General features: G+C 43.5%; 2 protein-coding genes across 2 annotated transcripts; both read right to left on the reverse strand.

Moving 5' to 3' along the window:
• Positions 1-1,742: 1,742 nt before the first annotated feature.
• plekhg6 (pleckstrin homology domain containing, family G (with RhoGef domain) member 6) lies at positions 1,743-15,088 on the reverse strand. The gene is made up of 15 exons (XM_084471951.1): positions 14,957-15,088; positions 13,175-13,388; positions 12,669-12,800; positions 9,600-9,737; positions 9,032-9,127; positions 8,800-8,850; positions 8,475-8,624; positions 8,012-8,122; positions 7,329-7,478; positions 6,863-6,997; positions 6,569-6,688; positions 6,335-6,467; positions 6,018-6,133; positions 4,445-5,925; positions 1,743-2,296 (listed from the first exon to the last, which is right to left on the reverse strand). Exons 1-15 carry the CDS (start codon positions 14,974-14,976, stop codon positions 2,110-2,112), a joined length of 3,234 nt encoding a protein of 1,077 aa, XP_084328077.1. The 5' UTR covers positions 14,977-15,088; the 3' UTR covers positions 1,743-2,109.
• Positions 15,089-15,609: 521 nt separating this feature from the next.
• tnfrsf1a (tumor necrosis factor receptor superfamily, member 1a) lies at positions 15,610-22,247 on the reverse strand. Its single transcript, XM_084471989.1, has 10 exons — positions 22,121-22,247; positions 21,476-21,590; positions 21,170-21,269; positions 20,247-20,372; positions 19,612-19,761; positions 19,196-19,274; positions 18,757-18,797; positions 18,396-18,568; positions 17,562-17,691; positions 15,610-17,136 (listed from the first exon to the last, which is right to left on the reverse strand). Exons 2-10 carry the CDS (start codon positions 21,545-21,547, stop codon positions 16,814-16,816), a joined length of 1,194 nt encoding a protein of 397 aa, XP_084328115.1. The 5' UTR covers positions 21,548-21,590; positions 22,121-22,247; the 3' UTR covers positions 15,610-16,813.
• Between the last annotated feature and the right edge of the window lie 766 nt (positions 22,248-23,013).

Here is a 23,013-nt window from a genome sequence, read left to right on the forward strand (position 1 = left end):
GGTTGACCGTCTCACACACACACACACACACACACACACACACACACACACACACACACACACACACACACACACACACACACACACACACACATACACACGCACACGCACACGCGCACACACACATACACATACACATACACACACACACACACTGGTTTAATAGAAGATGCCGTTTATGTGTGATTTTGGGCCCCCTGCAGGCGAAATTTTGCACATTTAAGAGCAAATACTTTAATTGGCAGTGTGATGTCAATAAATTAACTACAAAAGCTTTTTTCATGCTATAGGAGGTTTCCTCTATATGTACATGGCAAGTTCCCACTTCCTGCTATTAAATCCGACTTGTAGTTGATATAATTATGATATTATAGATAGAAGATATAGATAGAATTATTATTATATTTTGCATATTTTCGGCCATATCTTACACAATCGAAATCTCTTCAAGAAATTTGAAGTCCATAGATCATATGGACCAAATTGTGTGTCAAGTGAAGCTTGGTTGTGAAGAATAAAACAATTGAGGTTTGCCCGAAATCACTAGGCCTACAGAGAAATCTATCATGACTGACATTTTGGTCCAAGAGGAAAACATTTTCAGCATGTAAAATGCATGTACACCAAGTTTCAGAAATGTATATCCATCGGGGTGGCGGGGCTGATCGCTTTTTTTAATTATAGCGCCCCCTATCGGATAATTAGTTCCAAACCACTTTGAGACTAGTGGTGGATTTCATGATTTGTTCGAATGAATCAGTCGGTCAGTTCGCCAAGAAGAGTCAAGTCAAGTCAAGTTTTATTATGTATTATTTAGAGTCGTGGCTCCCGGTTCCCTCTGTCAAATGTCTATGGGAAATAACATGGGGTTTTTGAATGATCGTACATATAACAAGCTCTGTAGGTGGCAGAGAAGTAAAAGCTGCGTCACGTTTTCAACTACAACCGTTTTCATCTAGTTTCAACTGTTTTTTGGGATTTTTGGTGCCGTTAAAGCAGCATTAATAGCATAGTAGTAGCATTAATAATCGTTTACTTCTTTAACGGCACCGACAATCCAAAAACACAGTCGAAACTAGATGGAAAATGTGTGTAGGCCTAGTTCAAAACGTGACGCAGCTTTTACTTCTCCGCCACCTACAGAGTTTGTTATGTACGATCATTCAAAAACACCATGTTATTTCCCATAGACATTTGACCGAGGGAACCGGAGCCTTGGAGGTGGGACTTATTCTTCAGAGGTCTATGGACAGGCAACAAAATATAATGCTGCCTTCAAAACGCTCTGACTTTCCGGGAGATTCTGAGGTTAGGACCTATTTCGGAAGAAAGGAAGGTTTACGTAAAGACACGTAAGACCTTCCGAACCTCCAAGCTGTTTTGAAGGCGGCATAACGCACGTTACCTTGAATAAAACGTCAGATTTCTCTGAGTTTGAACATTGTTGAAAGCATTTGGGATAATGTAAGTACACAAAAAAATGTAGATCAAAGTCATTGTCAATATTTTTATGCGGAAATGTTACAATTTAAACTTTAAACATTAATAAATTAGAGAGCAAAATGTGAACAAATCGATAATTTGAAACAAAAAATATATTTTCTATGTTTATATATTTGTAAAAAAAAATTTGACTTAATTATAGGTCATCTGGTACAAATAATACATATTGTGTTACTGAATTTCAGCATTGTCACATTGCCCAAAATGTACATAAAATAACATCAGATGTGGTGCAATTAAGTATTGAATCATTATATTTGATACTTTTACTGTTAATTAAATTTGTTACTCACATTTTTCCTCACTACTTGAAAAGTTGAAAAGTGCTAAAATGCACATGATAATTCACTCACTGAACAGAACATCATGAATGCAACACATACACACACAAACACACACACACACACACACACACACACACACACACACACACACACACACACACACACACACACACACACAAACACACACACAGACCCCCAGCCTTTGCATCCACCTTGTGAATACGTGCGCGTCACTCGTGTGTGCCGGCCCCAATGGTGGACACAAACCTATTTAAATTGGTATCTGAGGTCCATCCAGTCTAGAGACCTGATCCAGGCTGAATTACACCTGGCTGATCTCTGATTCTTGGACTCCTTTGATGTTCAATGTGGCAAGTGTCCGTTGAATGTCCTCCAAAATCCCTGTGCCTCCGTTGCTGTGGTCGATCGGCTCGAGTTGATCGATGACCAGATCATCGTCGAAGCACCAGGCTGGCCAATCCACGCTCAGCTCATTCACAAAGATATGGCTGGAAAACACAGGGTGAAAAGGGCATTGAACTATGTACATGCAAATGTTTTCATTTGAATCATTGGTGAATGTATACTCTTTTTATGGGTAATCAAGTACGCCTTTATTTCATCTCACACCCCGAAAAAACTATATATATATAATGACTAATTATTAATTATTATTTCAGAAATAATCTTTATCTTTGTATTTATAATAAATAAATACAGGTGCAAAGGCCTTCTAACAGGTTAAATATCCAGTATTCTTTATGAAGATGATGTGATGTGACACAAGATGATGTGACACACTACAGTAGGGGGCAGCATGTACCTTCAATGTTTGAAGTGGCCAGTGAAAACAAAGGAGAAAAAAAAGTAGGAAGTAGATTTCATTGAGCAGATTGAAAACACAAGTAAAATGAAAAAAAATGCAATACAATACAATACAATTAAGAATGTTGGGTCAAATTGGTCTTAAGCCATAAGCCACAAGAGGGCGTGGTTTAAGGCATGCTTGTAGTCAGCTAGGAAGTCACTGAGGTCCGGCCTGTATAAACTGTATAAAAGAATCAGAATGAGAACTTCTCCGCTTAATTCAGTTTAGACTTGTTACTTTGTGCCTGCCGTGTGTGACATCTGGTGGTGCATGTGCGTGTGACTCACTATTTTTCCAACCCTGGCTGCGACAGAGGTACAGTGACCTCAGGGGCCGCTGTTAGGCATGACGCTAAGCAGAATATTCAATAACATTTTGACAATGTTATAAATTTATACACCTCAATCTACCTACCTTAATCTACCTTTAATAAGATCAGAGGCAGGCTAGGGGCTCACATTCTTTGCACTATTCACACCACAGAACAATAACCAGACACTTTCTGCTGTGTAAGTAATTATTTTGGTTAGCAGTACATAGTGAATTCAGGAAGGGGGGAAGTTGGGGGAGACAAGTTATCCATACTAAAGGAGTAAGGTCGTCTATCCTGAGGAAGAGGCCAGGGCCTGGCTGTAGTGTTAGCTCTATCCTGGGGAGAGGGCCATAGGCCTGGCTGTAGTGTTAGCTCTATCCTGTCGATGTAATCAGGCCAATGACAATGTAATCAGGCCCAATCAGGGACTGGGGCATAGTTGATGACGTAACTGGGCCAATCAGGCACTGGGTTGTAGTGGAAGATTTTAAACACAGGCCACGGTACCAATAACCTAAGTAGATTAAACACAGACATATATGCTTTAATTGCAGAAATAGATTCAATAACAACTATTAAACAAGATCAAGAGTATGCACTAACAGAGTTGTTGCGATCTTTTGACTGGAACGCTACTCTGATTGGCTGAATGTTTTTGTCTGTAAAGGCAAGTACTCCGCCCTAACTAAAACTTTTTTTCAGTTTCCAGTGGTTTCCTGATCTCTTTCTCTGTTAGACTTTAAGAGTTGTACTTTCGGCAACAGTTAATGTTTTTCTAGTGCCCTTATTGAAAAGTGGATGCGAAAAGAAGAGGAAATTATATTATTAACAGGACAAAAATGTTCAGTAGAGTGTTGCTGAACACACACACACACACACACACACACACACACACACACAGCTCACAGCACGCACACACACACACAAACACAGACATTAAACACACACACACACGCACACACACACACACAGAGTTGTGTTGTGTTTGCACATTGGCAAATCAGTTGCATGAGCTTCACTTGTAGTTAACATTTTCCAAATATCAGTGCAGACTCTACATAACATTCAAAGCATGGCTAGAATCACCATCACGACCAGACTGAATCATTTGTTTACTTTTGGGTTTTGGGTTATACCATCTGACGATGGTACCATGGGCCATTTGCCACTCAGATCTTTGATGAGGTGGCCCCCCGATTCTTCTGAAACTTAATGGTTTCTTTCCTGCTATGGCTATAGTATAGACCATAACAGGTGAAGAGATTTGAGGAATGACCTGATATGATCTGTGTTGTATGATGCTTCTTTTATTGCTGTTTTTTAGATATGGTGGACTTTCCCCATGTGGTTCAACAACTGAAACCAGGTTTTGTTCATTTCTCATTATCACAATGTATTGCTTCTTGGGCCTGAATAAAGACCAACCCTCTACTTTTTATAAACAAACAGGATAACAAGTAAGGGAATCAACCTCACCTGTACTTCTTGTCTTCTGCGTCCCCATCGACAAGTTGTTCCCTCCATCCCTGACTGACTGTGGGCACTCTGTGTCTCATCAGCTCCACCTCCCGGTCCCCATCGCTGGGCGATGGACACAGCGTCTCGGAGAACAAGGGAGGTGAAGGTGGCGGGATCCATGTCTTTGTGTCCTGCATGTTCTCATTCCTTCCAGTTGGCCCTCCTTCTCTCCGGACCCTCACTTTGGCCCGTTCCAAGAGCCCCTCCACGGGGGAAACGTGTGCATGTGGGTGGCGGGTGTAGTGAGGAGATCGATCCTCCATATATGTCCTCGGCACTGGGCTGGTGGAGGTGGCGTGAAGCTCGTGAATGTCCGGTATGGAGGCACTCCTCTGTGCTCTGACAGTGTTCCTCTCCTCAGGGAACTCCTGGGGAAGTTCCGGCTCAGAGAAAGTCTCAGGTTCTGGAGAGACGTGGTTTTCGTACATGTTCCAGAACATCCCCGGGTGCGTCTTCAGAAAGCCAAGCTTGAGCACCCTGTGGCTGGTGTCGTTGTTTGTGTGGCTCTGGTCAAAGTGTTCTTGGAGTTTCTGACTGGAGTCCGAGTCGGAATTGGATGAAGAGTGGGTGGGTGGAGTTGTCCACACAATCTCTGATTCCCCTAAAACAGGCCCGTGGGTCTGGTATGCGTTGACGTGTTGGCTATTATAAGGCCTTCTTCTGCGTAACCTGGGGGACTTTAACTTTCTGGAGAACCTCCCCACTTCTCGAAAAGCCATGTCCTCTGTTAAAAGGATTTTGCCGGGGTCTGTCCATATCTTATGGTCCACCATCTGGATATTGTACCCCATCTTCATTGGCCTTGTTGTCCCGCTGACGGGTAATGATGGAACCTCTTCGATCAAGTTGTAAGAGTTGCTCAGTAGATGGTCTTTTGGAGGGGAGACTGGTTCAAAGGTCGGATAGTCTACCTCTGGGTATTTACCGATGAAGAGATTTTGTCCCTCTTTGGGTTTGCTTCTCAAATGATCTGCTTCAGAGGTCTTGTTGTGATTCCATGTGACCCTTCGCTCTTCTGACCCTAGAAACACTACCTCCCCTTCTTCATCTGCCCTTTGCTTCACCTGCATTTCAATAAACTCAGGAGTCTTGTTGTCCTGCGGTTTACTGGGGGAGATGCTCATTGACTTGCTCTGAAGATCTGTTGCTTTGAATTGAGGAGTAGGTATTGTGTCACTGTCATTGGCAGGTAGAGTGGAAGGTTGAATTGCTGGCGCTAATGGCAGGGACTTGAACAAACCATTTCCGGATTGGATGATAAAAGGCTCCACAGAAGGTTGAGGCAGAATGGTGTTGTCCGCTGATTGCTCAACATGTTTGTTGATAGTCTCCATGGTTTCCTCTTTGGCCTCCGCAATTGGCTTGGTGTCAGAGGGTTGGATTCTCTGGCTGTCCAGCTGTCTGCTGGTTTCAACCTCTTTCAGGGTCTTCAGTGTGTCCTGTGAAAAGAGCACGAGATATATAATGGATCCACAAACACACACATCGACCATGCTTTACAAAACAAACACAACAGTATGGTGGGGCTGACCTTTGCTTGATGAATGGTGGAGACCCACTTGGAGCAGCTCACTGCAGTGGCCGTCATAAATATGTAGACGTTCATAGCACAGCCAAGCTCACTGACCTCCACAAGGAGAAATGAGACTGAACAAAGAAGATTGGTCAGGTATCAAATATTAGGCAATTTAGTCAACATACGTAAATATCAAAGGCATGAGATTGATTGATCATTGGTGGGGACACAAGCAAGCAAGAGTTGTACCACTGAGAGTTGCATTATCAGTTCCAATTATATGAACAAGGGTTATGATTTCTAGCTGTGAACCCAGCCCTGCCATCACTTACAGCCATCTTTAAGCGCCACACAGCAGGTCCTGTCCAGAGCCAGGGGAGGGCGCGCCACCTTCAGCCTCTCCACCTTCTTCTGCACTTTGGAAATGAGCAGCACATCCGAGAACAGCAGGGCCACCACCTCGTCCTGCACCAGAGCAGGAACCAATCAGTGCCTTAATGCCTACAGAGAAGAGACAGGCTCTTCCCAGCTCACCTCCAACCCTGGGAGGAAGGGGTGGCGCTCACCTTGCTGTCTTTCCCAACGCGCATCTTCAGGTTTTCCTCTAGAAGAAGCTTCCGAACAAACTTGGAGTCGACTCCCAGCATAGGGAGTGTCAGGTCGAAGTGGCAGATCTCTCGTATATGCTGAAAAAGATCTGTCATGGTCAGATATGCATTGCAGGGTCCATAGTGATATGTATGTGTGTATTGAATGTAATCACCTAGAGTTGATGAAACTTGGTTCGCCTTTCGTTACTTACGCCAATAACATAAGTACCTAACCGTAACTGGAAACTTATGAAACCTAAAAGGTTTTACCTTGTCAATTTCCTCATTTATTCCCGGTACTTCATATCCCTCTAGTCTCTGGGCAGAGATGGAAAGGGCAAGTTCTTCATCCATACACCTCAGGTAGTCATTGATGGTCTCCAGAAAACCGTTTACACTTGACAGCTAGAGAGTAGGGGCAATGGAAAATAAATACATAAATGATCCATCAGCGGTTAGAGAGACCTTTGAACTCCATTTACTTCTGCACAGATTTGTGAACTGGATCAGTTTTCTCATATCCAGACTTTTGAACTGGATCACAGTGTTTCTATACATATATATTTGTTGGGCCTTTATGGTCCTGCGGAAGAGAGTTGAATGAGTGAGAGGGAACAACATGGATAACAGCACCACAGGTCGGTCTTTAACCAAGACATATTGCCTGAAGGGTTCCAAGACCGACAGGTTGAGCCACTGATCCACCGCCACAAGCTTCTGTTGGGGAGGTTCTCACCATGTGCCTGATGGTCTGCTGTAGTTCAGGGTCCGGGGTGTTCTTCAGCACGGCCTTGAGCAGCAGGGGGTACTTGGTGATCCTCTGGTGGGGCTTGGCCTGCATGTCCCCCAGGCGCATGCGGTTGCACTGAGGATGGGTCTCCACCCACTGCACACATAGGACCAAACAGTTACTTTGGAACATTCAGCACATTCATTAGCAACCTCTTCCACTCTGGTCCACTCTTATTTTAAATTCTGACAACGTATAACAAAAGATAATTGTCTTATGACTTATGACCAAAGAGTTAGAAGTTAAATTGATTAGACATTGATCTAGGGGTTGGATACTATCAGCGTCTGAGTCATTAAAAGAATACTTTTAATGTAATGATGTACTGAGAGATGAGTGGCATATCAAAACAACCCAGAGTGATTACTCATGTGGTCCACCCCTGACTAGATTTGAGCCGATGTGAGTGGTAGCGTGAACCGTGTGGTTCTAATCGTCATTCTGTGTTATGAATCATCATGATAAAGGCTGCATACAAAGATGGAAAATAAAGATACGTGTGTGTGAGTGAACGTGAGTGTATGTGTGTATGTGTATGTGTATGTGTGTGTGTGTGTGTGTGTGTGTGTGTGTGTGTGTGTGTGTGTGTGTGTGTGTGTGTGTGTGTGTGTGTGTGTGTGTGTATGTACCTTCAGGTAAACAACAAAATGAGGGTTTGTGTCGATTTGCCGCTTGGCAAATTCCAACGTGTTCTCCTGCTCCCAGCAGTACGGTATGTAGCTGGAGAAACGCTCACTGAACTGAGCCAAGGAAAGACATGGAACAAACAAACAAACAAACAAAGAAGGAAAGACATGAAATAAACAAACAACACAACAAAGAAGGAAAGAAGAATATAAAGAAAGAAGATTAATAATCCTTGCAAATTTAATTCAGTAATGAATGATGTTTAACATATGGCAACAACAAATATGATATAATAGACTGAATATAATAGACTGAATGCTATTACCTGACTTTGACAGACAGAATGCTATTACCTGTCTTTGACAGACAGAATGCTTTTACCTGACTTTGACAGACTGAATGCTATTACCTGACTTTGACAGACAGAATGCTATTACCTGACTTTGACAGACTGAATGCTATTACCTGCAGGCAGCCCGCCTCTAAACTCCTGGGGTCAAAGGGCCTCCCTGTCCGTCGCACTTCCTCTAGCATGGGATAGATCACTTCCTGCCAGAACTGGCGGTGAGCATTGAGGATTAAAGAGAGGTTGGAGAAGAGTGACCTGGGTGTGATCTGGGATGAGAAAAGGTACAAATGTAAACTTTATATCTTGTCACATTTTCCACGTTCAGAATTCTTATTCTTAATTTCAATGATTGTGAACTTGTGCAGATGGTTCCATTCACACATTGTTAAGCAGACGTTGTAAGTGGTAACAGTTATAGTTCGACATACGAATCCCACTGACCTCCAGTAGGAACCCATGCTCTTGCAGGTTGACCAGGGCAGCGATAACCAACTGTGAAACAACAAGCACACATCGATCAACACGTCATGTGACAATATCACTACTGCTTTTTAAAATTTTAATATGAAAATGTTTTTGAGGTTTCCACAAAACATATCATAAGAGCTGATCTTAGTTAATAAGCAAGTTTGATCATCAGAATGATCACAATGAGTACAGAAGGCTTCCTCACATCCTTGATGACGGTCAGCTTGTTAATGTAAGCAAGCTCAGTATGAACAAACTCCCACAGCGCCTCCTGCTGGTGTCTCTGGATCTTGGCCATGGTCTGGACCAGGGAACATGAAACAGTCGTTAAGGGGTCCTTCTTTACCACCAGGTGTGAGTGTGATCAGCCATTACGAGCTGTTTCAAAATCTGCCCTAACCTTCGACTTAAGGACATCACAACCATCCAGATGTATGTTGGGTAGATCCAATCCACCGCCTACCCAGTGGACTGTAGCAGCTGGTAAGCTCAACTAGCCATCATACATCTAGGTGGACACTCCCACTTGTGATGTCACTAAGGCCTAGGGCGGGGCCAATTTGAAACGGCTTGTAACGGCTTATTACACTCAAACAGGGGCCCTTTAATGAACTAAGATATTAATTACAACATGCTTAATTAGAACATACTCAAAGACCAATAGAAAATACACACACACACACACACACACACACAAACACAAATAGTTCTCCTCTAGAGAACACGAGAGGATGACATGGGTAGGATGGTATCTAGAGGAGGTGGCGTCCCACCGTGTGGGACGCCACGATGTCCGTCCAGCTGTTCTCCAGCGTGGTTCCCCGGCCGGGCCCCTCCCAGGCCCACCTCAGGTCCGCAGGCACCCGGTAGGCCTGCAGGGCCTGCTTCAAGGCCTCCACCTGCACCCTGTCCTGGAGGGGGGAGGAGGAGAGATGGGGGAGGTCAGGGTGAGATGGGTGGGGACGATATGTCCTGTGTGGAGTGTGTGTGGTTGATGGTTGTTAAAGCAGCCTCACCCGGCCTGAATAAGGCAAGGCAAGGCAAGGCAAGGCAACTTTATTTATATAGCACTTTTCATACACAAGGCAGACTCAAAGTGCTTCACATATAAATTGTCATACAATAAAAAGAAAATAATAGATAAGTAAAAAGTAAAATAGATAGAAAATAAAGGCAAAGTTAAAAAAAAAAACATTTTAGAAAGGCAGAGTTAAAAAAATGCATTTTAGAAAGTGAGAAAATAAAGGCAAAGTTACTAATAAAATAAAAAATAGAAGCATTGTAGATTTAAGATTTAGCAGAAAGCTAAAGCAAACATAAAAGTCTTCAGTTTTGTTTTAAAAGCTGTCAGAGTTGGGGCAAGTCTTAAATCCTCAGGGAGTTTATTTGTTGCATAGTAACTAAATCCTGCTTCCCCATGTTTCGTGTTGACTCTGGGGATAATTAACAGATTGGTCTCAGAGGATCTTATTGGCCTAGAAGACTTATGTAGTGGAAGCATATCAGTTAAATATTTTGGCCCTAAACCATGTAGGGATTTATAGGTTAGGCTTGGTCTTTGTTAGAACTCTAGCAGCAGCATTCTGAACAAGCTGTAGTTGCCTTAGAGTTTTTTTTGGGAGACCTGTAAGGAGACCATTGCAGTAATCAAGCTTGCTAGTGATAAAGGCATGTACAAGTGTTTGTAAGTCTTCGGTAGACATGAGCCCTCTAAGTCTTGCTACGTTTTTAAGGTGATAATATGCAGATTTTGTAACTGATTTGATGTGACTGTCGAAATGTAAATCTGAATCCATGATAACCCCTAGATTTCTGGCTTTGATTGAGGTTTTCAGGGACAGAGAGTGAAGGTGTTGGGTAACTTTAAGCCTTTCGGTTTTAGCACCAAATACAATTATCTCAGTTTTGTCCTCATTAAGTTGAAGGAAATTTTGGCACATCCAGTCTTTGACTTGCTCAATGCACTGGCACAACAGATCTTTGGGCTGATAGTCATTTGGTGATAGAGATACATACGTAGATTTGTGTGTCATGCATGATTTGCCCTAGTGGGAGCATGTAGATCAGGGGTGTCAAACTCTAACTGTACAGTGGGCCAAAATTGAAGTCTTGGACAAGTCGCGGGCCGGAGTTGTTAACGGGGGGGGGGGGGGGGGTTAACGCTGAAATGCGATATGCCGGAGTTGACGCGCCAGGGTTACCGCGCCGAGACGCGCGTTAACGCTGAAATGCGATATGCCGGCGGGCCAATTGCATTACATTAATTGGGGAAATTACATTATAACAGGGTCTGCGGTCGGAATTGTTGACCGGGGGGGGGGGGGGGGAAGGTACGGGATGACGGGCTGCCGGAGTTGACGCGCCAGGGTTACCGCGCCGAGACACGCGTTAACACTGAAATGCGATATGCTGGCGGGCCAGTTCTGATAGACATTAGATATTATCTGGCGGGCCGGATTAAATTACACTCCAGGCCGGATTAGGCCCACGGGCCGTATGTTTGACACCCCTGATGTAGATGTTGAATAGAGAGGGTCCTAAGATCGAACCTTGTGGGACTCCACATGTCACGTTTGTTGATTCTGAAACAAAGTCGCCAATGGAAACAGTGTAGTTCCTATTTTGTAGGTAGGACCTAAACCAATTTAAGACTGTGCCTGAAAGCCCCACCCAGTTTTCTAATCTGTCCAAAAGTATTGTATGGTCTACAGTGTCGAATGCAGCACTGAGGTCTAGTAGCATTAGTATTGAGATTTTGCCAGAGTCTGTGTTAAGACGGATGTCATTTACAACTTTAATAAGGGCGGTCTCGGTGCTGTGAAGGGGTCGAAATCCGGATTGGAAGGTGTCATAGCAACCAGTTGATGCCAGGAAGTCACTAAGTTGCTGGAGGACAACTTTCTCAATGATTTTACTTATGAAGGGTAAATTTGATATTGGTCTGTAGTTGTTAATAATAGAGGCATCTAGGCTCCGATTTTTTAAAAGGGGTTTGATAACTGCAGTTTTTAAGGCTTTTGGGAAAGTGCCTGATTGGAGAGAGTTGTTAACTATTTGCAATATGTCTATTGCTAGGCAGTCAAAAACATTCTTAAAGTGGTTGGTAGGTAAAGTATCAAGGCAACAGATGGATGGCTTCAGTTGTGTCACAGTTTCCACAAGAGTTTTAGAGTCTATGACATTAAAGCATGTCATTGCCATGTTACTTTTGCCTGAATAGGGTGGTAGTCCAACATTTTTGTTTAAAGTGGAGACATTGATGGCGCGTCTGATGCCTTCAATTTTATCAGTATAAAATGCTGCAAACTCATTGCATTTCTGAGTGGAATGAAGGTCAGGTGGAATTTGTGTTGGGGGCTTGGTCAGTCTGTCAACAGTTGCAAATAGGGTTTTGGCATTATTAGTATTGGTTTTAATGATATTGGAGAAAAATGTTTCTCTAGCACTTTTTAAGTCTAAATTGTAGGCACGGAGGCTCTCTTTATAGATGTCATAATAAGGCTGATTAATAATAATAAGGCTGATTTGGTTGCCTTTCTCCATCACTTACTGTTCTCCAGCTTATAATAGATCATTCTTAGAACAGATTCCTTCCTTATGTCTGTGTTATTGTGTGTCTGCGTGTCTTACTGTCTGCCAGTGTTCAGGCGTGAGCGGGACTGTGTGTGGGGCGGGTACCTCAGGGTGTGGTCCTTGTGCGTGTTAAGTTGTGAGCGGGATTGTGTGTGGGGCGGGAACCTCAGGGCTGTGGTTCTCGTGTGTGTGAGCAGTCTGTGTGTGGGGCGTTTACCTCAGGGCTGTGGTTCTCGTGTGTGTGAGCAGTCTGTGTGTGGGGCGGGTACCTCAGGAACGTTGTTCTTGTCAGACGCACCCTGGCTGAAGAGGACTTGTTTCAGGGCGGTTCGGGGCTTACTGGCCGCAGATATCCCCTTAACCGTCGTAAAGTTGGTCACGACCTTCTGCTTGGTCCGTCTCTGGAAGACACACACAGAGGGAGACAATATAGATATATAGCAACAACTATATCACTTCACCAAGGTGTATCATTCCCTGTCTGGAATGAATGAAGTCTGTCTTATCTTGAAGTAAAGGGCAACATTAGGCCTGGCACAGCCGAGCCTATCCCACAATGCAACAGGTCAGTTTATTCTTAGACATTTTATCGAAAGTGAAATGAAATACATGTCACGTGATTCAGGTTCAGAGAGGAGGGGTTAGACATCTTGCTGAAGAGATGCTTACAACAGGTGCAGACTGCAAACAGGGCAGGGTCAGCTACATGCTACATGATAACAACATTAACCACGGCCCCCAGTGGGAGTGAGTGGAGTCAAGAGGAAATCCTCACATAGGCCATGGAGTGGAACTTATGCTTGACGTTTGCTGACCCCCTGTGGACAAGGAGGGGATCTGCAGCGGAGAGGATCCCGTCGACGGAGTCCGTGTCTGGATCTTTGTGCCGCTCCACCCCTCCTCCCCGGTCGGCCCACTGGGCTGCCGCTTCGTCCTGGACTGGGCCGCTACCTTCGCCATTGTTTACATGGGATGCTTTGGAGGAAAGACTACAAACACACACACGCGCACACACACACGCACACGCACGCACACACACACACACACACACACACACACACACACACACACACACACACACACACACACACACACACACACACACACAAGGTTACTGATTAGCTTACAGAACAAGACCAAGGTGTAAAAAGGGCTTGGAGCAGAACACGTTTGTGGCGGAAAGTAAATTCCAGCGGTCATGGAATGTCATTGTGGCTATTCTCAACAGTGGAATACTAAATTACATAGAATTACATAAGTATATCGACCATTAAAGCTCTTTACAAAGGGCCTGTTGAGTGAAGGCAGGTTGAATGGGTTTGTAAGTGAAACACACCTTTACATTGGTTTAAGAAAATGAATAAATTCACGTTCATAGTTCACCAATTCAGTTTTGAACTAGTTCATGTTCAGTTCCTTAACAGTTTAGAAGCCGAAGAAAAACTGTGGCAGTGAGTATTCTGTGCTTATCTTTTAATATGAATCCTCTCCATTACCAGCTGCCCATCACTACAACCTTAAATTGTTGTGGATATTATTTGTACACCTGTTTCATTCATCACAACTGAATGAATGAAAGCAGAATGTCACAGAATCTGAACTAGTTCAAGTTCTTTAGTTAAAAAGATGTTAAGTTCAGTTCAAAGTTCAAACTAGTTCATGCACACCACTGACAGGCAGTTAGTCAAAAACAGAAACACAATGAAAGTATGAAATCGACAATAGTATAGGCCTACTCTAAACATAAAGCTACCCTGATTTTCATCTAGGTCCATTTTATCTTTATATTGCTGAGGCTTTTACCGATGGCCATAGTTAGTGACTAATGTAGGCCTAACCTGAGTGACAGTCCCTATAGGAGCATCTAAAAAGAGGAACAAATCCCACCGACACCAACGTAGCGTTCGGCTGAAGCATCGGCAGTAAAATACATAAAACAACCATAAAACACGGTTCAGCTTCATGCTGTCTGCTCCAGCTGCAGTCTCACCACACACAGGTGTGTGTGTGTGTGTGTGTGTGTGTGTGTGTGTGTGTGTGTGTGTGTGTGTGTGTGTGTGTGTGTGTGTGTGTGTGTGTGTGTGTGTGTGTGTGTGTGTGTGTGTGTGTGTGTGTGTGTGTGTGTGTGTGTGTGTGCGCGTGAGACAACCAGCAGCTCAACAACATGTGTCCGTGGCTTTAAGTTACCGGGAGGAATGTGTTCAGGTTCCCACTCCCACGCCAATGATTCTCGATTATCAGAGGGGATTATTCTCTTATCACTATCAGTCTAGGAAGCCTCAACAGAAGCGGATCAAAACATCTAGAGTCCCGCACCAAGCCGCGGTTCCCCAGACACACATTTCACATTTTAGAAAAAACCTGATCGACCTAATCTTTAGACTGGGTGTTTACTGTATGTCAACTTAAAACAACTTCAACGTGGACCAGGCAGTGACGACCAGAAACAGTAAATGTAGACTATATTTTAGGTATATCATCAGTAGGCCTATATAGCCTATTTTACAATAGGCTACACATATTATTTTTGATTGACTAATCGTTATTTACGACTTACCTGAGTTTGGCCGTATCCATTTTGTTTTACGCAGTCATCTTTGGTTTCTGATAGCTGTCTCCTCCTCTGCATTTCTGTGTGGGTGCCTCCCTCTCCCTCCTCGGTCCCTTCACCTGCACCCTCAGCCGCGACTGGCCCGACAAGAACAACTGGATCTGAGCCACCGGGAATCAGTGCAGGGCTGGGGAGGCGACAGAACGCTGCAGGGCGGACGACGGGTTCTTTATGATTGGTTGTTGTTTGATGTCCATTGAGTAATGTTGATTCCCCGAAGAATATAGGAGGGAATCATTTTAGACAGTGAATGTATATATGGTCCACACAGAGGAATTCAAGTCCGCTGTCAAACGGCGCTTGATTGATGGTGCAATTATGGACCGAAACGGCACTCAAAGGTGACACTATGACATCAAGAACATTTTCAACACAACTAACCCTAACCCAGACCAACAGATTGAGTTCGGGTTAAAAAAAAATACTATTAATATATAATTATAATAATACAATTATATAATAAAAAATTGATGAAATAGAATAATGAAAAATGAAAAATACAAATGGCCTACCTATGACGCTTTAACCACATCTTGCTTTAATAATGACGCTTAGGACACACACATACAGCAGACTCTGAACACAATTTATCCTCAGAATAATATTGTATGGTTTTATTACCTGAACCAAAAATAAGCTAAATACAACATTTTTCTTATCATTAAGAGCCAAACTGAATCTCAAAAAAACGGTGTAATACCAAAAGGGAGTAAAAGATGCATAGGAGTTTAGTTATAGTCATTGATTAAACAATTGGTTCTTCCTCGTACAAGAGGAGCACAAGTCCGACCAATGAGGTTGATCTATTTAAACATGTGACCCATTAGAGACGCTTGGGCAAAGCAAGCTAGGGTGTGTCCAGATCTTCATTGAGTTAGTCATGAATAATGCTTGCATGATGGGGCAAGGAATGCTTTTGAGGAGAGAGAGTGGGAGCCAGAGCGAGAGTCATTTGGCTGCTTGAGGCAGAATGTATCCGGTTTTTACATGTAGCCACGGAAACGAAAGCTTAAAAAACGGTATAACCCTAATTTATTAATCCACGTCAGAAAATGACAAAAGACAACTGGCCGGTCCGCTCGTCAGATCTGTGCTTTGAGTTCATCAGCTGCATTCAGTCAGAGTCTTCAGGGGCTAAGGATGGATCTTAATGTTTTCTGCTGGTCCTCAGCTGAGCTGAGACCTACAGGTCTGGTGCATCGCTCCATGAAGCTCCCTCGTGCTCCATGAAAAGAAACCCTTCAGTTAAAGTGGACAGTATCCCTGTGCTCTTATTTGCTCTCTCTTTAACTGCCTGCCTTTCTGCTCTTTGTTTGTTCTGCTCTTGATTAAATGGACTAGGTCAATGTTCTACCAGGTTATTTGTTCATTTAATGAGGTTGACTGTGCGTTATATTCCCCATTGTAAAGTAATGCCTCGGGGCTCACACCAACCTTGACTTTCTTTTGTGTTTCTAATGTGAAATAATTAACAGTGTGCTTACGTTAGTGAGGAAACATACAAAAATATGATAAAAATTCCATCAGTCAATAAACAAACATAACATACATGGTTTATCTAACTAAACTGTCCTCCTGGTCCATTGAAACCTGGAACTCATGGAGTCGCTGCTGAGTCGGCCTAGACTGTGTTACACTTCAAGCTTATAACGTTATTTGTGGCTGGGTTAGGCGTGTTTGTGTGCAGTTGCAAACAACGCTCCAACGTTCACAATAAATGGTGTCTATGTGTGTGTGTGTGTGTGTGTTTGAGTGTGTGTGTGTGTGTGTGTGTGTGTGGGCGTGCCCTCTCTGTGGCCCGCTCTAAGCTGCTCCCACCTGCCCTCCCACAATGCCGTACTTTGCCTCCAGCTCCTCCACGGCCCCTCCTAGGTGCATGTCACTCAGTCGGTCCAGCATCTGCTGCATCAGGGGCCGGTGCAGCACCCCACCGCCCCGGCCCGCCTCCCCGCCCCGGGACCCCCTCTCCGCCCACGCCCGCAGCATCTGGTAATGGGCCTCCTTGCAGGTGTGGTAGTCAATCTCCGCCCGCTCGATCTCCAGGTCGGTCACGCCCAGGCAGCGCGCCAGCTCCTTCACCCGGTGAGCGGGCACCAGGCCCAGCATGGAGTAGATCAGCCCTGGGACTGGAGGGAGAGGCCGAGGCGGGGAGGAGGAGGAGGAGGTGGGGAGGCCCGGTGGGAGCGTGGTGGGGTTCAAGGGGGGCAGGAACGAGGGAGAGAGAGGGAGAGTTAGCACAAAAGGGGCTCTGTGTTGGTGGCACATACCACCGGACTGGATACAGTGCAGTCACTCCCTCTATCGCATGCTCAATAGGCTTGGGCACACACACCTTCACACACACACATGCAAAGGCCCACACACCTGCACACACACATGCATAGGCACACACACTCTCTCTCTCTGTCTCTCTCTCTGTCTCTCACTCTTTCTCACACTCTCTCACACACACACACACACACACACACACACACACACACACAGGTGCAACCCTCCCACACACACACAGACTCAAACAGTCAACTTAGACGCATCAGTGATAAGAACGCACTGTTGATCTCCAGGGGGACACAGTCAGGGAGCGCGGTGTGATCCTTCTGCTCCTTCCCCAGTACCTGGATGCAGGAAGGCTTGGCCATGTTGTCCCCCGTGCTCAAGGACTCCTCGTTGTGTATCAAGACCTACGGACCGAAGAAGGGCCAGGTGTTCACAGACAGGCTGCCATCGCCAAATACCTCTTATGGGCAGACAGTGGCGTAGGGGGTTTGAGGAGCTGTTTTCTCCCTTGCTTTTGTCTACACTCTGCAGGGAGATAGCCTTTGGTCTCTTTTGTTGCACAACTAGGTCAACTTGGTTTTGTGTCTTTAACTTCTTTGTGGTTATGTGTATAATTGTAAATAGTGCCTTCGTCTCAGCCCTTCACCTATCAAACAGTGAACATATTTCCACCACCTGCTGCTTCTGAATGATTATCGTTATTCAGTTACAATTTGCTCACGATTTACTCATAGTACATAGGTTTGCTCCCCGAGTTTGCACAGGACAGAGTCGGTTGTGCACCATGCATCTGGACAGTGGTATTGTAGAGGACATTGGATGTAAAACCATTGGGGGCTCGGGCCAAAAGTGAGAAGGTGGTCTGCGGTATCATCCCCCATTCTATATTTTTCAATTTGTGTTGCCTTAAGAGGGGGGTGCTGTGTTTAACAACAACCAATGATTGCCTCTACAGTGTAATGTCTCTATACTAATGAAAATATGAAATGATATACCCCTTATAAATGATATAACCTTGTTTACATTCTTACTTATCAATACTTATACATTGTTACTTATCCATTTAAAAGGCCTAAATGCATTCTACTGAACTTAGAGATGAGTGTACCATGGCTGCTTCCTCAGGCACGGCCACTGCGGGTGTAGCGGTGGACTTCCCCATCTGTGACTTGGTGTGGTGTTTAGTAGTCGTGTAGGTGATGCAGACTGCCAGCAGTAGTACCACCATCACACACGCGGCAATCACCACTACTTTAGTGACATCGATGTCTTTGGGATCCGCTGTACGGGGAAACACACAAGGGAGTGCAGGTGGAAGCGAATAGATGTTTATACACACAATGCACACATTTGAGTTAGATATGCATTATTACACACACACACACACACACACACGCACATACACACACACACAAACACACACAGTTTTGCTTATCACTACTTCAAAATCATGAGGGTAAGATACTTACGTTTGATAGATAGACAGTGAGATTGGCAATCTTCTGTACAGCTGTTGAGGAAAATGAGGATGTTTAAGATTATGTTGAAGATGATGATATGTAAATAAATGAGGATATAGAGTCTGTGTACAGAAACAGGTTGAAAATGTATATTTTGGATTAGGATTTGGATTATCAACATGGATAACCCAAATATTAACAAATGTAATAATAATAATCATACAAATATTGTTTTTAGCATTCAACAGGTCTAAACAATTTCCTGTTTACTGGCAGGTGATTGGACAACATCGGAAAGATTAAGCAATTTGCTAAAAGTTTCAGTTCAACTTCCCACCGTCATGACTTCCTCATGAGCATCTTGAAATACACACATCCCAAGCATGATGATACACAATTGTGTAGAGACCGATATGACACACTCCCTTATGCATGTATGTATACTCACGATTTACAAGGACGACACTCGTTTTTCACTCTGTAGAAGTCCTTCTCACACACACACACAGTGTCGTTTTCAGAAAAGCCTATAGTCAACGAGTGAAACGTAAATGGAAGAAAATAAGGGGGACAATACAAAAATGACCGACCAACATTTCATCATGACAGAAAGGATACGATTTCAATGAAGATTGTTTTAAATAATGTGTATAGGCCTATATAGTAGGCTGCAATGCAGTAGCATAGCTACATTTTATTGACCAAATGATCTTTGCATTTTGTTTATGTACTTTCTTACCTTAAACAGAAAAACGAATATTCCAGGCAAAAAGGATGATGCATATTTTCTCTCTTTATGAATAAAATGAAATTCTTACTTGGAAAACTGTTAATCACACGTTCAGACTGATCACGTTCACTCACATTTCTCAGATTGGTGTTCCCCGTATCCACACTTTGAACACTTCAGACACTCGGAGGTCCTCGAGTCGATGACGTTCTTGTAGTAGCCGTCCTTACAGCGACAATCTGTGTTGCGGTTGGGACGGCATTTGGAAAACTCTACTTCCAAGTCTGGAAGGGATGGAAAACAGCAGAAGGCAGAGAAAGAGAGGACAACAGACAGAAAGAGAAAAAGAAAGACAGAAAGAGAAATGAGAAAAGAAAGAAGGGGAAAAGGGGAAAGAAGAAACTTTTCAATTCGGAAGGAGAGAAAGTTAGAACATAGAAAGAAAGAAATGTAGAAAGTAGGGCAAACACAAAGAAGTACAAAAAGAGAACGGGAGATACAGAGAGGGAAAGAAAAATAAAAAGTTAGAAGAAAAGAAAGAGAGGAAAGAATGATGAAAGAGATAGAAAGAAAGAAAATGACGGGTGGAAAGAAAGATAGAAAGATGGATGGAATGAAATAAGAAGGACAAAAATGAAGAAAGAAAGAGAGGAATAAATAAAAACAGAAAGACAGTCACAAACAATACAAATGAAAAACAAACTGACAACACCATGTCCATGGAGAGCAGCGACCATCTGAAACTGAAGGGGCTGGATGTGGGACTCACCCCGGCAGGTCTGGCAGCTCCTGCAGTTGTCACTGTAGTTCTCGTGTTCATTGTACTGTCCCTTGGGACAGCGGGTACATGTGGTCCTATTGCCCACCGCCTCACAGTCTTTCACCCGCTTAAAGCCTGCAGGACATCAAAACAGTCAGAGCTCCTTCAAGGTCATGTCCAAATAAACCTTTTTCATGGAATAATATGTAAGGGATACTATGCAGCCTGCAACTGGTCATCATCGCAAAAGTAACTCTGATAAGGCGATGCAGGACTTGAATCAGCTTATTACACCAGCTACTTAGGCCTACAAAAGAAATGAAAAATTGACCAAAAAAAGGATTGTATACAATTACTAATTATTTTATTGTTTACGCTTAAAAAAACAGGGTTTGTTAGACAAATAAAATCTGAATCTGAATCTGAATCTGAATCCGACAGTTGAAATAGGGTGAATAGCAAAGGCCTGTTAATCATAGCAGTGGTCTGCTGTACAGAATTGCAGACCACTGAATGCCGAGATTGACCAATCGGAATAGAATTCCAAGTGCTGCACGTCCAGACCACCAATGAGAAGCACATGGTTACTATTATAATAATATACGATAAGCAGCAGTCATAGTAGTATCTGTAGTAGTGGGAGTAGAAGGATGCATACTAGTAACATCTTAGGCATACAAAGGTATGGCATCAGAACAAAGTGATCTCTGAAATTAAAACATGAGAACTTAAAACGACCAAGTGAAATATGTGTATACTGTGTGTTTTTGTTAATATTATTATACAGCCCCCACACTGACAAGTTCCTGCCTTTGCATTATCTGGTTGGACTACTAACTGCATTCCGTGGCATTGTATGAAACTAAAGTGTAAATTAATCTAATCTAATGTTATACATTGTGTGCAAATGTGAGGTGCGTGTGTGGATCTACCTGCATGGCACTTTTGGCAGCAAATCCCATTCTCACTGAGATAGTCTCCATCGGGACATACAGGATGCTTCTCTGGAACGGCCCCTGACCCTAGGATGCACTGGGGAGAAGGGAGATGGCACGTTGAGTTAGGACTGATTAGCTGATGCACCTCACAATTATACAATCAAAATAATAATAAAAATACTTTGTATTGCACACTACAAATAGCCTATAAGGCATAAAATAAAATGTGCTGAAAACGACATCGATTTCGAAGTAGGCCTACAAGGCAATAACTGAAGTGCTGTGCGCAGATGGTCTTACCCAGAGCAGCAGGGCGCCGAGGATCTCCGTCGGTCTCGTCCTTTTTTCTCCAAAAAAGCGAAATCCTACCATTCTGTGGCAGTGGGGCTATCATTCAATCCATCTGAGATAGACGCTGTAAAGTTTGCAATAAAAAAAAAAAAAGACTAGAGATGAATAGCTGTCTTTTGGTCTGGTCGTCTTTACTGAATGTCCTGGGATAGGTCAGAGACCTGTACACACCGAGACCCGTTTGACCGAATGAACCTCCTCTGATAACGCATTTATTGATGTTGTAGGCCCAGCATACACATTTCATTTTTAATTAGGCTATTCAATTGAGTTGATTTATTGAGTTTTTATTCTGTTTTCAATTTGAACGAATCTCTGCGTCCGCACGTCCCAGCTATCGTCGCGCATTAAGGCTTTAATGGACAACTTCGGTTGACGATCAAAGTTTGAACATGTTTGAACTTGATCACCGGTCACACCTGACGCTATCCTGAGGTAAACCGGGTCATGTTTCTGTTGTCTCGGTTAACTCAGCGAAACGCCTACCTCACATGATGACACAAACAGGGCTGATATGAGTAGCTGGAACCACAAAGTCACGGATTATGAGTTACTGTCGCCTCGGCCCGGTCCCACACACGGACAACAGCTTACCTGGACCATCAAGTCAACGATATGTTGGTTATTGTGCATTATCCAATCCATTGAGAACCGAATAACCATTAAAGTATTAAATATTTTTCCAGATCACCTCGAGAAACGAACCGCTGGCCGATTTGAGCTCGATAAGAGGCGGACTCTGGGCTATGGCTACGGGAAATGCTCGTCACTGAGACTTAGAGGAAACGGGCGCCTGAAGTTTGGCAATACTGTGAGCAGACAAGTTTGGACTCTTGAGAAGTTAGGAGGAACAGTGTGACTCCGTGGTGACTCACTTCAGAGGCTTTATTGTGTTCGTAAGCCTAGTCAATGTTTTGGATCTTTGTTTAGTGATAGTCTTGAAATTGTGTCGTGTATAAACAACGTTTTCATTAGCCTGATTTAAGGTATATTTACTTAGATTTAGGGTTTTAGTAGCCTGGGAACTCAAGTTTTATTGCCCTCGCACCATGGGCGTCTGGGCCGCGTCCTGTTCAGACGGGTCTCCAGCGGACATGGCGCGGGTCGGCTCATCACAGCCGTTCATCTAATTATATAGGCGGGATTCTGCAGGACTACAATACTTTTGATTCCTCTTAATATGGCGGAGTATCGCGAACAAATTGTCACACGATGCATTTTGATGAAAAACCCTTATAGGTAAAGAAACACATATATATCACAAAATAATAGGCTTTATTATTGAATGACTTATTTATAAGCGCCGTGGCCAATAATACAATTATAATTCATATTGTTAAACTGCAACATCAGCATCCTCATCAACATCAGCATAGTTGTAGCAGCAGTAGTAATTATTTATAACAGTTGAAGTTGATTAGGCCACCACATGACACATCTTCACTCATTGCAGACAACTTACTTCCCCTAGCACACACAAACATTTC

Source organism: Micromesistius poutassou (assembly GCF_964030765.1).
Source record: "Micromesistius poutassou genome assembly, chromosome: 8".
Taxonomy (NCBI): domain Eukaryota; kingdom Metazoa; phylum Chordata; class Actinopteri; order Gadiformes; family Gadidae; genus Micromesistius; species Micromesistius poutassou.